General features: G+C 43.1%; 1 protein-coding gene across 1 annotated transcript in view; it reads right to left on the bottom strand.

Annotated features, from left to right (window-relative positions):
- The window catches only part of grid1b (glutamate receptor, ionotropic, delta 1b), a 445,711-nt gene that overhangs the window by 22,564 nt on the left and 406,039 nt on the right, over positions 1 to 17,108 (bottom strand). Inside the window, exons 9-13 of the mRNA XM_028430922.1 lie at positions 5,188 to 5,289; positions 3,702 to 3,824; positions 3,496 to 3,570; positions 2,699 to 3,041; positions 2,083 to 2,221 (exon numbers count right to left, since the gene is read on the bottom strand). Coding sequence (XP_028286723.1) covers positions 2,083 to 2,221; positions 2,699 to 3,041; positions 3,496 to 3,570; positions 3,702 to 3,824; positions 5,188 to 5,289 — 782 coding nt within the window. The remainder of the gene's footprint in view (positions 1 to 2,082; positions 2,222 to 2,698; positions 3,042 to 3,495; positions 3,571 to 3,701; positions 3,825 to 5,187; positions 5,290 to 17,108) is intronic.

Raw genomic sequence — 17,108 nt, 5'->3', positions numbered from 1 at the left:
CGCCATTATCCTCGTGGCTTTCCTCCTCGCTGTGTGTTTCTTCGACTAAATCCCCTTTAACGCGTCTTGAGCCTTGTTTATATTTAGTCTTCTTATATTTATCCCCTTCCATTTTAAGTTACAGTAATTTTCTTATCTCTTTATGTACTTCAGAGGGGGTAAAAAAGCAACCGGTTAGGAGCAGAGATTTTAAGCTGCCATTCGCCTCACTCCACCGGAAGTCTCCCCAATAAAAATGCATTTTTGAGAATTAATAAATGAATATTTTTTGCATTTTAACACATAGATGTTGCCATGTTTTTCTTCTTACCCCACTAAGTGGTGTGTTTACACAGACCAGTGACATTCTTTTCTCTTGTTGTCCTCATCCAACAAAATATATTATTTTTTATTCATGAGAAATGTGGGCTTTATGAAACCCTCTATGATACATAAATTGTGCCTGAACTCCTAAACACTTTGAAACTTTCCCTCTCTGCTCGCAGCGATTGGACCTCTCCCACGAAAAACGAGAGCTGAGGTCAGTGTGTTCTTCAGCAACAACAGAAGGGTTAAACGGTTACAGGACTGAGAGCGAAGAGTCAGCAGTGCTGTTCAGACAAAAGACTACTGGTTTTTTCAGATGCATTAAATACTTGAACTTGGGAGCTACATTGTCTCTTCATGGAGAAATATTCAAGCTGAGAGCCTTTTATTTTGATTTTTTTTAGTAAAACAGTCAAACCTTAAAATTGATCACAAGATCCACTTGTGCTCCTCCAAGCCTTTCACTGTGAGATTTGTCCAATTAGAGAGGAGGTGCAGCTCGTTTCTGGCCTCCCGCAGCAGAGATTTGAGATGATCAATCTTATTAGGAGCCTTTTTAAGATTAAGAATCAGTCAAATGTGTTTGAGAAACAATTAACGCTGAACTGCTGTGAAGTGGCAGCTATGAAGCTGCTTCTGAGCTTCCTGTGGACAGAATGTGTTCTATTGGCTGCCTACAGAGCACAATGAGGTCAGTTTAAATTCTAATTTTACATCTTTATGTACAATATTTATTGCACCCATGATGTTTTTTTTCATACACACATTATACAGCATGTTGTGTCCTGACTTGTGTGTTGTATGACAATGCAGCAGAATAAATCACTGCCAGTGGACATGATGCGGCGGCAAAGTGACTTTCCTTCAACCTCAGCAAATAAGTGCTGGAGCTGGTGAGCTCAGTCACAGTGTGCCTTTATGTTCTCTTCACTGTTTTGGCACTTTGTCAGTCAGTACTTCAGTTGATAAAGTGAGTCATTAAAAATGAAGAATGATTAAAAAATATTAGAAGCTATTGATACAGCTGTAAGTCAGCTGAAAACTCCACAGGGACAAGTGATAACTATCACTTTCCTATGGTGGAGCAGCAACACTGTCTGAACTCTATAAACATAATCCGAGCAGAGTCTCTGCTGTCCTTACTCTGACCCTGACCTCGAGCATCATAAAGACTGAATGAAGCACCTTTAGTCCAGGAGATGAAGACAGAGCTGCGGATAACAACTCAAGGGAGCTGCTCAGTCTTTATTTACCGTCTGATCATCACTGATCCTGACAAACTGCTGCTTTACAGCCCCAGTGGACTCACTGTGTGGTGGTGGAGGGTCAGAAAAGCAAACACTGGTTTTCACAGGGATTTCCATTTTATGCTATTAACACAGCACAGCATGTAAAATAATGCAGAGATATTAAAATCAGATATTTTTGAAAATATGTTTGTTAAACTCAATAAAATATCTGAACTGAAAGTGCAAAAAGGACAACATTTGGGGTCACATCTGGACCATGTGTGGTTAATGTGGTTAACCCTGAAGGATATTACTAAGTGACCTGCCATTTTTAGAAGTTTGGAGAGCAAGTACAGAGATCTCCCTGTTGCTATCAATGTGCTTCATTTTTGTGTCTTAAGATATGAAGGAGCTGCTTTTTACACAGTTTTGCCCAGTTTATTTCCTTCTGCAGCCACTTTAACCCTGTATATTGCAGGTCGGTCACCGCAGGCAGGGTGTGTTTTGTGAGAAACAGAAGAAAAGTGTTTTTGTGTGTGTAGCTTACCGTATAGCGTGGTCCATGCGTGACACGGTGAGATAGGCTGCCAGGTTGGCAGTGTACGATGAACACACAATGAGCGTGAAGAGCCACCAGCTGCCCATGACGATCCTCAGAGCCACCGATCCGACCACGCCATCCCCACCTACACACACACACACACCTGTTACAAACATTACTTAGACACTGTGTGTTTTCAGTATGTGTTGTAAGTATCCACCTTTGGAACAAACAGGTGTTCACTGACACATGTTGAAGGCGTGGGGTTAGACCTATGACCTGTCAGTTACAGGTTGCCACGGTGACCGGGAGGCCACCTGCCGCCTGATTCCAACAGCAGGTGAGAGCAGAGCTTTATCACAGCGAGCAGAGAGGATGCACGGCTGCATCTAATCACAACCCGTTAGGCCTAAAAGGTTTCCCAGGCAACCTGCCAGACCATAATTGATGCAGCTGGGTGCCTCTGTTGGGAAACTCTTAAGAGTGTGTTCCTGCTCATGTTTGTCTAAATGTGTGTGGATCCACATGTTGGCAGGTGTGTGTGTTGCTTGTACTTCTATCTTTGCGGGGACAGTTTAGGGACATGGTCACACAACTTTTGTATAGAACAAGACACAGTCACCTTGTTGTACAAACGCTCCGTAGACAATCCAAATGGCGCTGTGCAGAGTTCCCGATCCCACTCCGTTAGATGTCTGGCCTGGAGGTGCATTCTGGGTAGTGGAGGAGCGCAGAGCCTGGAGTCTGTTGAGCAGAAAGATAAGCACTCCCACCACGGGGATGGCGGCAGCGATGCAGGCCCAGACAGCAAGGTCAAAGGGTGCGAAGAGGGAGAAGATGTTGATCTTCTCCTCAGGTTTTCTCAGCAGGATGCCGACACTGTAGTCGAGGTAACGCTTGCTGAAGTCGACAACGTTCTCCCTCTCAGGTGTGATGGTGATGGCTGACACAGCCAGGTCGGCCCTCTGCAGGGGGAGGTACACTATGTGAATTAATGAAGTAAATGACACAATGTGCCACTTCATCATCCAATTCTAACTCTGCAGTCTCCTACATCTGCACATGATGACTGTTGTATTATTGATTGGTTGTCCATTCTTAATTAATGTAATTTGAGATTTTATGGACGAAACAGTGGTAAATGTCCTGAAATGCTTAAAGAAATGTCCCAGTTTAAAGTGGAAAAACATGCCTGTCCTGACCTCAATGCCACCCGACATCTGACCTAATTACATATCATCAGACCTTACAAATGCTTAAAGGACTGAAAGAGGACAGACTACAACAGCCTAGCAAACACATATGGTGCCTGGCTGTCCACATATGTTTGTATGTAAGTATATCTGGTAGAGAAAAAAAGAGTGTTTCACACTACAGACTAAGTACCGGTAAGAGTTTATTGGAGACTGACGGTTTTACCTTATTGATGAGATCGCCAATCATGCCATTCCACGAGCCATTAGAGAGCTGAGCTCCATATTTACTATCTGCCACCTGAAATAAAAAATAACCAAACCACTAAAAATCGCATCTTAAACTGTGATTTACCAAAACAGTTCTGAATTATGCTCCATGCAGTCTATAATTACACCTGTTCTAAACCTGGCTGTGTGAGTCAGTCTCACCTGGTAGATTTCGTATTTGAAACCCAGGATTTTGGCGAGGGCATCCAGGACATCGATGGAGAAGCCTTTGTACCTTTTTGGCTGCCCGAGGATGTTCTCTGCCACCATGACAAAAGGATCCTCCTGCAGAGAGCGCGACGGAGAGGTGGGGGTGTTAGTGAGGATAAAAGCCTTACACACAGTAGAGTGTTCCAAAAATGGCGGCTTCAAGCAAAACCACTGACAACAAAAGAAAGTAAGACAAACTTCTGTCAGGAATGAAATTAATAACAGGTGCAGTTGATTTGCGCCTGTACTTGTACCAGTCAGACTCCAACAGTCTGACAGATTGCACAAATCTGATCATTTCCAAGAGGTACTGCTGCGTTGATTGTGTGAGTGTTAGTAGCTGGCGGCAGTGAGACCTGAAAGTGTTGCAGCTGCAGGGGATGAACCACAGGGTGAAGGTATTAGTCTCGCTTGGTTAGACGTGTGTCCCCTCGGTGCTGTGGCAGCACAGGAGAAAGCTCTGGCAGAACCTGCTGCTGTTGTGGGACAGTGAAACAGTCGGCTGTTTGTATCTCTTAAACTAATCACAGTGAGCGGACGCACTGCTTAAGCCAAGAATCAATGCAAAAAAAAAAAAAGTGTAGAGGGAACTTGGCTGGAGTTTTTCTTTATTGACTGAAGGATTTTTTTTTCCCTCTGTGGATTTACTGAAGTGTAGTTTGTGCTGTTTTTTATATCAATAGTTGAAGTAATGCTTAAAGAACTTAAGTGAAAATGCAATCATAAAATAAGAGTGGAGAAAACATCAGAATATTTATTTCTCTTTTTGTAAGATACGTATCTTCACAGTGATCTTTGATAAACACAAATCTGCAACCTTAAAATCTCTCTGCAGGATTTCTTTTTACAGAAAACCTGACTTTACTGTCAGTGTACAGTATTTGTCATTATAACAGAGGTGTCCTTTCTACCAGCAGATTGCTAAATTCAAACACTGAAGGGAGAGGCTGGAAGATGACACCTGTCCTGGCTGAAGTACACACACAGCAGACCTCTGACATCAACAAAAATGACAAACAGTCTGCAAATCAGTGGGGTCTGGTCATGGTAGAAAAATAGTGGTTTCTTTTTTCATAAAATGTCTTAATGTTAAAATGTTATATGTGTGTGTTTTAACCAGCATTTGCAACAGTGATGAAACACGCATTAGTATCAGGAGGGGACATGGACTCCAGACTCCAGGTCAAAGTCCGCTGCATGGTTTGGGCCACCAAGCACTTCTGCAGCTATATTAGTCCAGTGATCAGATTACGTCAAACATACTGTATGCTCTGGTAATCCAGCACAAACATAACCATGTGTTGTTTCTGTGGGATATAGTAACATCTTTAATAAGCACAAATAACTGAATTCAATTTTCTATGCCAGACGTTATAACTTCCAAAAAATCCACTACAATATCTATGCAGTTGTCATTTACATGTTTTGTGTTGCTTACCAGTAAAGTGACCACTTTGACTGTCACCCCCTGCATGCCGTTCTCTATTCGGCTCTCCTTCAGACTTCCGTTGAGTCCGTGGACGGAGTCCCACGTTGCTAGCTGTGAGAATGACAAAGAGAACAAAGGACGTAAACAAACGAACAGTACACCAACATTAGTGGGCAATTTTAATTATTTAATCTGATGGTGTGTCAACAGTCTTCAGAGAGAACAAAGAGAGGTGGAAACATTAGACAGAGTACCAGTCTAACTAACTAACCCAACACAGGCTGCAATTTTACAATTTACTCCATGGAGTTCATGTGGCAGACTCTACTGCTGCAAAGGAGGCAAGGACAAAGAGCGCGCAAAACAGGGCAGAAGTCTCTGCAGCATGCCAGCAACAGGCTGCAGTGTGTTTTCATTCAACATATTTTCAGGCACATACGAAACCAACCTGACATAATTAAGCCCAAAAAGTACTGCTTCTCCAGCAGCAGTCAAGAGAAAGATGAATTCAAAAACTATAGTGTGCGCTCAATACATATTTCATATGTGTGTGAGAGAGCAGAAAATGTAAACATACATAAAAATGTGACTTTAAAGTGCATGATAGTAGGTTGTCACTAACAAGAGAACCAATGTAATAACATAATATATAATAATATTAACCAGGTGCTGGCTATAGGAGCCTGTGAATCCACACACACTGCATGACAGCACTATGAATGCACGCGTTTGTCTCTCACTGTGTATTTCAATACCGTGGAAAGCCACACAAATCTGCCAGTCAGCTGGAAAAACACACACATTTATTGATTTGGTGGAATGGTGACAGCCTCCTCTCTATTAACCCCCACTGCATCAGTTCAGTGTTTGCACATTGCTTTATTTCTTATGAGAAAACTGGAGCTTAATTGCACATGAAGCCCTGTTATGAATGTAGACTCATTGTGTTCCTCAGCGTTGCCTAATTTAACAAATCGGCTTATGTTTTATGCATCAGGGTAAAAAGATGAAAAAAAAAATAACATAATAAAAACGGGTCACATTAGAAGAGGAGGATAAAGCAGTGTGATCAACCATGCTCTGATTAATTTTAGTTGACAGTTAACGCGAACACGCTGTGTAATCTCTCACAGTATGTCTTAATTAGCATCGTTAAGTTAAACACGCCGCCTGGCTCTGGCTCTAGAGTTTACAGAGTTGTAAACATCCAACCGGGGTCATACAATAATACATCGCAAACATGATGTGGAAGCATGCTCTGCTAATAATGATTCTACAGTAACACTGTGAACTCTGTTGACAACAAAGGTTCTATGATAATTATATATGATCTGGATATTGATCAGAATATGGAAACAAAAAAATTAATGTAAAGCCTGGTAGAATTATGTCAAAACATTAAAGCTGGACTGGAGGTTCCAAGACAAGAATGTGTCTGGTTCTAGCCCATTGGTTAGGACTAGGCTTCTCTTCCTCAGAGATCATGACTATCATGATGTGGAAATCTTCCTACAAAGTCTTCTTCTTCTACAGTGTCCTTCAAAGGAAGCATCTTCTAGTCTCATAGGCTGTATTGCCTTTACAGCATAAACACAGAAGGGTTGCACAACATTCCCTCTCTGCTTTGCTCTCACAAACAAACACAAGAGAGAAGAAGAAAATAAGAGAAGCAGGAAATAAACAGGATGGCTGTGATGATGGAAATGCGGCGAGATGAGAGAAAGGGGGCAGAGGAGGACAGAAAGAGGGAGCACTTGTGCAATAATCAGAGAGCTATTCTCAGCACTGCTGTCCTTTACATGATCTCAGAGCCTCTTTTTTCTTCATGCGTGTGAGATAGTGGGGGTGTTCTTCATTAACACATGGAAAAAATTATTTCCACAACTGAACTGTTGAACCATCAAAATGGCCATCGATATCAACCAAGAGAGGAGCAGAAGAGTACAACGGCTCTACCCCACAGTGATAAACCTTTTTTCTTTGGTTCCCTCCGGATCAGTAACGAGGCTTCAGAGTGACAGTAAAACACAGCAGAGTTTGTGGGACGCCTGCTGCCTGGAGGGAAGAAATGGTACTTAACACTTTTTACGATGCCTTTGCTGTCCTCCAACATGTTATTAACGCTTTCTGTTTGCAGTCAAAGCACCGAAATTAAGACAAAATTACAATATTAAAGTCTGACTCATGTTCCCTTAGTAACAGGCAAATGAGATATTTGTGCTTTAGTGGCTTGTGTGTGGCTCGTTCAGACTGTAATGTAATACAAACTGTAAGTTTTTTAAGTCAGAGTGTATTCCTGATACACTTGGCAGTTGAATAAACACATCCCATCTTGCGAAGCAGACAATAACTGTAATAACACACATATAGTATAGCGTAACCTCTGTCTGCTTTAGTGTAGTCCCTGCTGTCGGTGACAGTCTTACTGTATTTCTGCTAATGTCTGCTCATGATTATTGAGGATGGAATGTGACCAACTGCAGTCCTAATGGGTAAAGAGTTTGTCAATGAACAACAACAAAGAACAAAAAGACACAATCTGTCCTGGGCTGATGAGTGGAGTTGCACCACTGGTGAACAAACCGCCTATTATCCCTGACAATTATTCGATTATTAATAGTGGAAATAGATTTTCCAAAATGCCAGATGGCCCCAGGTGTGTTGCCTGTCTGCTCCTTTTTGCTGACGTACAGCAGTCATGTTGCTCTGTGCTGTGAGAGGAGCCAGTAATGAGAAAAGGAGAAGATGACAGATGAATATATGTGTTGTGTTCCAAGAATCTGCTGAGGGACATTTGGTGTTTCATTACAGGATGACACCATCTGCAAAGCACCTAAATGTCTGCTGTGTCTTGTTTTGTAAAAAATAATTAGTATTTATATTTCTGGTTAAAAACACTACTTTAACACACAGATACTTTAGCATTGTTGTCTATGCAGCACAAGCAAGAGTGAGACTACACACTTGATCTGCTGGAATCAGACTGGAGGACAGAGGAAGTGGTGAATTGGCTGCTTTCATTCGACTGTCTGAATATGTCTTCTGCTATGTAATGATTAGGCTGTAAATACACTCTACCTCCTGCTTTTCTGATTTTGAGAACTTCATTACAGGGCATCATTCTTCTCTTTCTTCTGGTCTGGACTGTACTGGATGTCCTGTTCTATATTCCGACTTAGCTTTTTGGTGCTTGAAGCAGTGAGGAAAGAGTGAATGGGTTCCTTTCAAAAATACATTCAGAGCACAACATGCACTCAGGCATGACGCAGAGGAGTAGCAGAAAGAGAAAAAAAGACATTGTTGGATAAGTAAGCAGCACTGAATGGACATGCGAGTGTCACAGTCCGACTGTCCTCACCAGGAAGATTTCATGGGTCATGATTCTTTCCTTGCGCCTTGTCAGAAATGAAGCCAATGCAGAAGTGGCCTTCTTGGAGATATTGGATCAATTAATTTAGAGCAATTGCAACCTAGCAGTGCTAGGGTGCTCAGAGCACCTTCAATTTATATTACTCACTTATATTAATTATAGGCAAAGAGGTGGAGCACAAGTAAAGCTAAGGTAGGTAGGCAGCTATAGGAACAGCTCATGCTGTAAATTGGCGCTGACCTGTCATTTAAAGTAACTCCCTTAATTTTATTGCATTTTAATTTAAATATAATTAAAACATGTACATAAATATTACAAAAAGAGAACTCAAATACTGTAAGGGGGAGGGTGCTAACATATGGGTCAATGGAGACTGACTCACTTTTGAAGCCAGCTCCTAAAGGACCCTGTGGGATAACTGCAATTTTTGACACTTCTGTATGGGTGTCATTTCTAAACCCTGGAGGTTGTTGCTTGGTCCACCCTCACTAGGAAAATGTAAAACCATGGATCTCAGTTTTTCCTGGCACCTTCTTATTTGTGACGAGTACAGCACAAATGTGTGGTTTGGGGTTGCAGTTGTCACCATTGTAGCCACAAATTTGTTTCAAAAATGTGTTTGATGTTCAAAAAAGGTCTGTTTTTTTCCCTTTTTTTCTAAACTTAACAAACCAGTTTTAACACCTAAGCTGAAAAAAACAGTGGAAAAGTAAGGTTCTTGATGGGTGATGACACCTTTAAATCATCCTTTACAAACAAATCTAGCAGGAGCAGATCTGAGGTTACACACAACCGGTCCTCTGAGCTAACAACAATGAAAAGTAGCTCTTTAAAAACAAATAAAAGCAGATAACATCAATATAAATATCATACCCAGGAAACTAAAGGTCATGAGACTGCAGGGCTGCTGAGTATTTGTGGGATGTTAATGTATGTTTTTCTGTCTGTGGAGAAAATGTTTTAATCTAAAAGAGACTTCCTGATGAGCTAAAGCTTAAATTAAATCACTGTCAATTTCAGAAGTCCTCAGGAATCATCCGTCTGATCCTGAAGTCTTTGTCCTGGTTTCACATCTTTACGCTCTTCTCCCCACAGAGGTCAAACACGGCGGATAAATCTCTACCTCGCTCACAGCGCCGCTGCTCATGCATTATTCCTGTCCTCCCTACTTCTTTCCTTTTTCCTCAAATGTCAGGCCTCTCCTTTTTTCCTCCTGTCATCCAAAAAAGGCTAGGCCAGCTGCATTTCTGTTAGTCACTCTCATGTGGACAGCAGAGCAAAATGCCAGCATTTGTCACCGCTTCTCACCTCCCTCTCCATGATCCTCCCACCCCCCACTTTGACTCAACTTTTTTTTTTTATTTCCACACCTTCACCTACTCCTCATCTTTTTGATTGGTGATTTAAAATGACTTTTTGGAAGGTATGAGTTATAGCACTAAGCCCTGGAGTTGCTGTATCCCCCAGATCACCTGTCAGTCAGATGAAGTGTCAGGTCCTGAGGGCAGACTGTTGACATCATCTAGACTCTACTAGGTCCTTCAGCATGTGTTCATGTTTTATTTCACTTCAGTTTAGGAAAAGATCATGGTTACAGCAGTAATGATAAAAAAGTGAGCTGTTTAATCTATTCCTGGTGCATCTACTTAAGTCTACCTTTACACTGGTGCTAAAGTGCTACCTTCATTGTTAAAATGTGAGATCATGACGGGGTGTGCATACATTATGTGTTCACTGCCACATGTATAAGAGCAAAGCCCCTGTGAAGCGATGTTGCTGAGGTAAACACATATTTCCTCCAAGGACACGCACATACACAGAGTGAGGTCGAGCCTTTAATACACACCCACACATATGCAACCGCCCACACACACATATACACACAAGCAAAGCAAAATTATAACTTCACACTGCAGTTTTACACTTTTGTTTTCACAGAAAATTCTCTGATGCATTTCACTGTTATGAAACCTCTTTGATGTTTCTCATCTACACAAAGCTACACTGTCTCCAGGGCCTTTTCAAAGAAAAACACACCAACATGAATGGCAATTAGTGTACACATGTGTATGTGTGCATTTGCCAGCTTTTGAGTTCTACCTTTTTTGTTCATCTAAAAGACGATCAGAGGGTGTTAGATAATTAGCACTGCCGCAGGGACTCCACAGAGCTGTGCTTCGTATTCAACCTTTGCTGGATTACAAAATTGAAGGAAAAAAAAAAACTACCAGTTACAAAAAAATAAAATAAATTAAAGCTGCAAGCAGCATTGCGGGCCCTTGTGCACCTTGCGATCCGCAGGGTCATCGCAGTCTTCTCTCCTATGCTCTCGTCTCCTATACTCTCCTGTCCTATGCTCTCCTCCTCTCATTTCCACAGATATACAACAAACACATGTTTACAACCAAACTTTCCTGCTACCAGTAGGTGGCGCTATGACCGAATCATCCTATTAGCATATATATCTGTTCAGACCCGGGTCCATAGCAGTACTGTAAGATTTTGTCCACATTGCATAAAGTGTATGGGTAGTACTGCATAAAACACAGCGAGTTCCTTTGTAATGGCGAATGGTCAACTTTGAGGCCACTCCCCTGCCACACGGTAATACTTTTGAAAGAGTTTTGGAATGCGTCTATTCCCTATGGTGTCCTGAGTGGACACAGTGAATTTCAGCTCAATTGCATGAAGTTTGTGATGCGTGAAAAGTTTTGTAGCAGGGTCACAAATCGCCAAAAAATGGCCACAAAAGTCAAAATGGCGGACTTCCTGTTGGGTTTGGAGGGGGGGTCCAAGAGACTTTTTTGTGCGTCTTGGGGTGATACACATGTGTGCAAATTTTCATGATCCTGTGTCAAACTGGCCAGCGGGGCTACGCGTTAGGGCAAAAAATACAGGGAGTTCCTTTGTAATGGCGAATGGTCAACTTTGAGTCCACGCCCCCACCACACCGTATTACTTTTGTAAGAGTTTTGGAATGCGTCTATTCTGTATCGTGTCCTGAGTGGACACAGTGATTTTCAGCTTGATTGGATGAAGTATGCGAGGCGTGAAAAGTTTTGCAGCAGGGTCACAAATCGCCAAAAATTAACAGAAATTTCAAAATGGCGGACTTCCTGTTGGGTTTGGAGGGGGGGTCCAAGAGACTTTTTGTGCATCTTGGGGTGATAAACATGTGTGCCAATTTTCGTGACCCTACTCAAAACAGGCCACAGGGGCAGGCAGAAAAACGCAACACACAACATTTTGTGTAGCCAGTAGGTGGCGCTCTGTCAAAGCCTCAATATTGTTGTATAGATGTGTTTAGGGTCAGACTCTGATCATACATGTGACATTTCGTACAGATCGGACAGAAAACGAAGAAGTTATAGAGACTTTCTGTGTCCTCAGAAATGGTCAAACTTTGAGGCCACGCCCCGGCCGCACCGTTTGGAATGCGTCTATTCCCTATGGTGTCCTGAGTGGACACGGCAAATTTCAGCTCAATCCGATGAAGTATGCGAGGCGTGAAAAGTTTGGCAGCAGGGTCACACATCGCCAAAAATGGCCACAAACCTTCAAATGGCGGACTTCCTGTTGGGTTTGGAGGGGGGGTCCAAGAGACTTTTTTGTGCGTCTTGAGGTGATACATATGTGTGCCAATTTTCATAATCCTGTGTCAAACCGGCCAGAGGGGCTACGCGTTGGGGGCGCTATAGAGCCATTTTTATATGTGCATTTCAAAAGTCAGCAAATTTCAAAATTTTTCGGGCGAATGAATTTTTCTACCAAGTTTGGTGAGTTTTTGGGCATGTTAAGGCCTCCAAAAATGCGATCTTGGAGGGGGAAAAGACCTACACATGGGTCGTCCTTACACTGTCTTCTGTTTTTCTCGCCTGGGCCTTTTTATACATCATAGTTGTATAATTTCCACATGTAAATGTCACAGTGACCATAAAAATCAGGAGACACTATGCACAAAATGACCAGAGGGAAAACATGGAGCTATGAGGAAGCAAAGTGCCTTTTTGATCTGACAAGTATACCGACTAATGATGTGAAGGGTGTGTACGGTGTAGGGCAATTATAACCAAGTGTGGTATAGTTCAGGTCATTAAAATGAATTAATAATTAAAAAACAAACAAACAAACAAAAATGTTCTCAGTGTATCAGTTAGAGGCACTCACTCACCTGAACTGATCTGTCTCACTGATCCCGGCGGAGCGGGAACGACGGTTCAATTCAGGTGAGTGCCTCTATCCCAGAGGGGTCTCTTTGTCAGGAAGTGCCTGTTAAGGCTGTTCCATACTCCACGAGAACAGAGAACTCGCTCCACGGGTGGTAAGAGTAAAAAAAAAAGTTTGTTTCGGCATGGAGGTACCATACTCCGCGAGACGTGTGTGTGCAGAACTCCTCATACGGCCCTCCTACGCAGCGCACGTCACACACAAAAGGTTGACAATGCAATTGTAGTGCGAATTGTGTGCACAGTCATGGTTACCTGGCCTAACGAGCTGATAATGTTCAGGGAAGAGGGCGCACAGCATGACAATAGATAGAAGATTAGTGTAGCTGACTGTAGCAGACCTCTGGTCTGTGTGAGTTTAATTCTGCGAATGTGTGGATGACTGTCTGCAATAATACATCCCGTCTCCCGGTGTTTAATGTGCGTCGAGCCACTGTAACACCGTGATCAATACTGGGATTCATTTTTATCGCCACCTTTTGGACAGACACTCTCCTCTGTGCACCATGTTTCTCCTTCCAGGAGCTGTTTGCCAGCTGCTCATCTAAACTGTCTATCGTTGTTGTACTTCCTCCTTCTGTCTGTGTGTTCTGCATCTAAAGAAGCTCTTGCGCTTCTCCACATTCATCACGCCCACAATAAATTCCGACCAATCACAGCATGGTTGAAGAAAGCACAGCCTTGAGAGAAAAAGTTCTGCCTGGGCCATGTGTCCGAGAGCACTGCACAACTGGCGGTCTGAGAGAAAAATGATGATTTTGTGGGCGTAACGTGGGCAGGGGGAAGAGAGTTCTCATGGAGTATGGATCCAGCTTTACACCAACTGCCCCCACTCTTCGATAACTGTGGGCACAGTTCCCGATTTCTGCCTTACTCTGGAGGCCCCTCCCAGTTCTAGTTCTCTTGGTCTCTCTTAGACTCTGAATTGGCCAGACATGCAGGCATCAAGTTGAAGGCCTTAACCCAGCCGATCCTGGTAACCTCACTCAACAGTCAAATTGTCTCCATGGTCAAATTCCGCACTGAGCCAGTCCACCTCAGGAAATCATCACAGGCACACTAGGTTCTTCATTTTTTTGTCAACACAAAACCTCTTTCTTTGCTTTGTTGTTTGTTTTACACAACCCCGTAATTGATTGGTCAGCTCACCAGGTGATCGGCTGGAGTGACTATTGTTGTTACGGACCCCTGGTCCGTTTAGGTGTGAGTGACGAGTGTGTGTGTGTGTGTGTGAGAGAGAGAGAGTTTGGAAGTGGGGCCCCGAGTCAATGAATGGGAGTGAATGTAGGCGGGTCCCATGCAAACAGGATCTTCTTCTTCTTCACAATTGGCTGGCTACGAGACTCCTCCACCAATGTTCGTTCTGCAATCTGGGCGTGCGCTACAAAGCCTCGAAGCACTACATCTCGGCGGAGACTGCTAAAGAGAGGGTTGCCGCGTGTGTGTGTGTGTGTCTTTCTCCCCAGCGCAACAGAGGTGTCTGTTACGCTGACTATGGTTGTTACGACGTGTGCTTTAACGTTAAGAGTTTGTTTGTATAACTTTGTGCTGCCGCTCTCAGTAAGTGACTTGTGCTGTGTTTTTTTTTTGAATTTTTTTTGGATTGTCCTCGCTCGTACGAACAAGTAGATTTGTGTTACCGTGTTCCTGCCCTTTTAAAACAACCCCTACTGGCCTGTGAGTGTTTGCCAGCATTTGTTAGTCCGCTTGACTAGAAGGGGGGGTTTTGTCTGAGTTTTCCTTGTTAGCACTGCCTTGCCGTGCCTCCGCTCATAACGAGTAGATTTGTCTTTGTTCTAAAATGACCTGTTAACCTCCGTGTGTCAAACCCGCATTGAAATTGTTCTTTTTTTTGTTTGTTTGTTCTGTGGCGTGGCTGGACCTTTTGTCCCCCGCTATTGATTTGTAATTTTCTTATTTAACCCAAGTAAAGAACCGTACCGCAAACCACTGGCTTCCTTTCATACCTAACGCAAACAGGTTGATTGTCCACACCCCCCCAGCCCCTAGACACCTGTGGGGAGATGTGACAAGTGGGGGCTCGTCCGGGATATATACAAAAAAAAAAAAAAAAATTTACTATCTGGTGTGTTTGCTGTCGGTATTTCATTACTTGGCGTTTACAGAGTGCAGCCACCACTGATCCTGAGCCTTACTGATTAACATGGCCGCTGGAGAGCTAGAAAGCTTTTTTGTTGCCCCTTCTGCAGAAGCGCTCCTTAAATTTAAGAAGGAGGATTTAATAAAAATTGCTGCAATCTATGAGATTGTTCATCCTAGCCAAATTAAAAAAAAAGAATTACAAACTCTTATTGAGAACAGACTGGTGGAGTTGGGAGTTATCGTTCCAGCACGGGTAGACCCTGTGGCTGAGAGTGGCGTGCCTGGTGAACAGGGCGCCGAGGCTGGCACTGGGCGGAGGAATGGGGACGCAGTCGCTGCCGCGGCCTCGCTGTGCAGTGGAGCAGCGGGTGAGCTGAAAACCCCGTTTACAATTCCCCGCTATGATCCTACTTCTCCTGAGAGCAGTGCTAGTTCACGTCTGGATGCTCGGCTGAAAGTACGCCTTGCTAGACTACAACTGGAAGCTCAAGAGAGAGCGGAAGAACGGCACTTGACATTGAGAAAAATGCAGATTGAGGCTGACAAAGCTGTCAGATTACGTCAACTGGAGTTGGAGGCTAAAAGCAGCACATTACAATCGGTGCCAGCCGGTGCGGTATGTGAACCTTTCTCCACCACCTTCGACATTACTAAATATATTGCTCTAGTTCCCATATTTCGGAAAGCTGAAATAGACTCATATTTCTCCGTTTTTGAACGAATGGCTAATGCACTGAAGTGGCCCAAAGAATTTTGGACATTATTGTTGCAGTGCAAGTTAAATGGTAAGGCTCAGGAAGTCGTGTCAGCACTCCCTGTGGAGGACAGCACAAAGTATGACATTGTGAAAGCTGTAATTCTGAAAGCGTATGAGTTGGTGCCTGAGGCGTATAGGCAGAAGTTTAGAAACTCCAGAAAAACGTCTGCTCAAACATATGTCGAGTTTGCTCGAGACAAGAGTATTCTCTTTGATCGTTGGTGCAGTTCAGAAAAGATAAACGATCTTGCCGCAATGCGTGAATTAATGCTATTAGAAGAGTTCAAACGTTGTTTGCCAGAGCGGATTGTGACACATATTACTGAACAAAGGATAGGCTCACTGGCTGCGGCGGCGGTGGCCGCGGATGAGTATATTCTTACACATAAAGCTTTCCCCGCTGTGATTGCTAATAAAGAGCGTTCTGCTGGGGGACCCCGTGGTTCTACCGGGCTAGTCAAATCCAGTCCCTCTAAAGAGGAGCGTGAATGTTATTATTGCCATAAAACTGGACATGTTATCGCCAATTGTTTGGCTGTCAAACGTAAAGAGAACGCCGCTCTGACCCAGCCCAAGCCTGTAAGTCTGATAAGCAGCAGAATAATTGAAGACAAAACATCACCCGACAATGTTGACTCCTGTTTTGAACCGTTTCTATTAGACGGTTTAGTGTCACCTGTGGGGAGATGTGACATTGTCATGCCGCCTGTCTGCACCCCTACTCTTAATTATAATAAAGGGAACACCTGGGAGATTTGCTCAGATGTGTAAGTATTAGTTTGTATGTCTCATGCAGTCAGGTTTGTTTAGAACACTTCCAAATGGTGAGCTGTCAAATGCTAGAGGCAGTTACATTTGTTGGGCTAAAAAAATTGATTCAGTCTTGAGCTTCACCATAGCTGTCAGGATATTGCAAAATATCACTGCATACATGTTAAAGTGTGTGGCATTGTGTTTCCTTTCTAAAGGAAAACCACTGTAACCACAACATCAGACAGCAGTGAGGTCCTAGGGGGGCGTATAACCAGGCTGGGTTGTCCAGATTGTTATACCATACCTAGATGCTAACTAATGCTGACTACACCTGCAGTTGTATTCATGTTGAAGTATTCAAGTTAGCTTTACACACAAACTGCAGTCTAGTCTCTACAAAGAGTGAAAGCAAACATATGTCTCTACTGTGAGTATATAGCTGGCTGGCTGTAAACTTTTTACAGCAGAGGCATCATGATGCTACATATATGAATAATAAATGCATGTGTGTGGGTCTCTAAATGATTAAAACATAATTTGATTGATTGATTGATGGATTGATTGCTGCCAGTTTTTCAATTACCTTCATTGATCCAATTTCTACAGCTGCATTGTTGAGTCCATCCTGACCATCTACCGGCACAGAGTTCACAGCAAAACTGACTCCATCATCATGGACACCACCCACCCCTAACAAGGTCTGTTCCTTCTCTTCCCCTCG

This window comes from Parambassis ranga, chromosome 19 (assembly GCF_900634625.1).
Source record: "Parambassis ranga chromosome 19, fParRan2.1, whole genome shotgun sequence".
NCBI classification, from domain to species: Eukaryota; Metazoa; Chordata; class Actinopteri; family Ambassidae; genus Parambassis; species Parambassis ranga.
The sequence above is the reverse complement of the archived record's forward strand: the minus strand, read 5'-3'. Positions and strand labels throughout refer to the sequence as shown.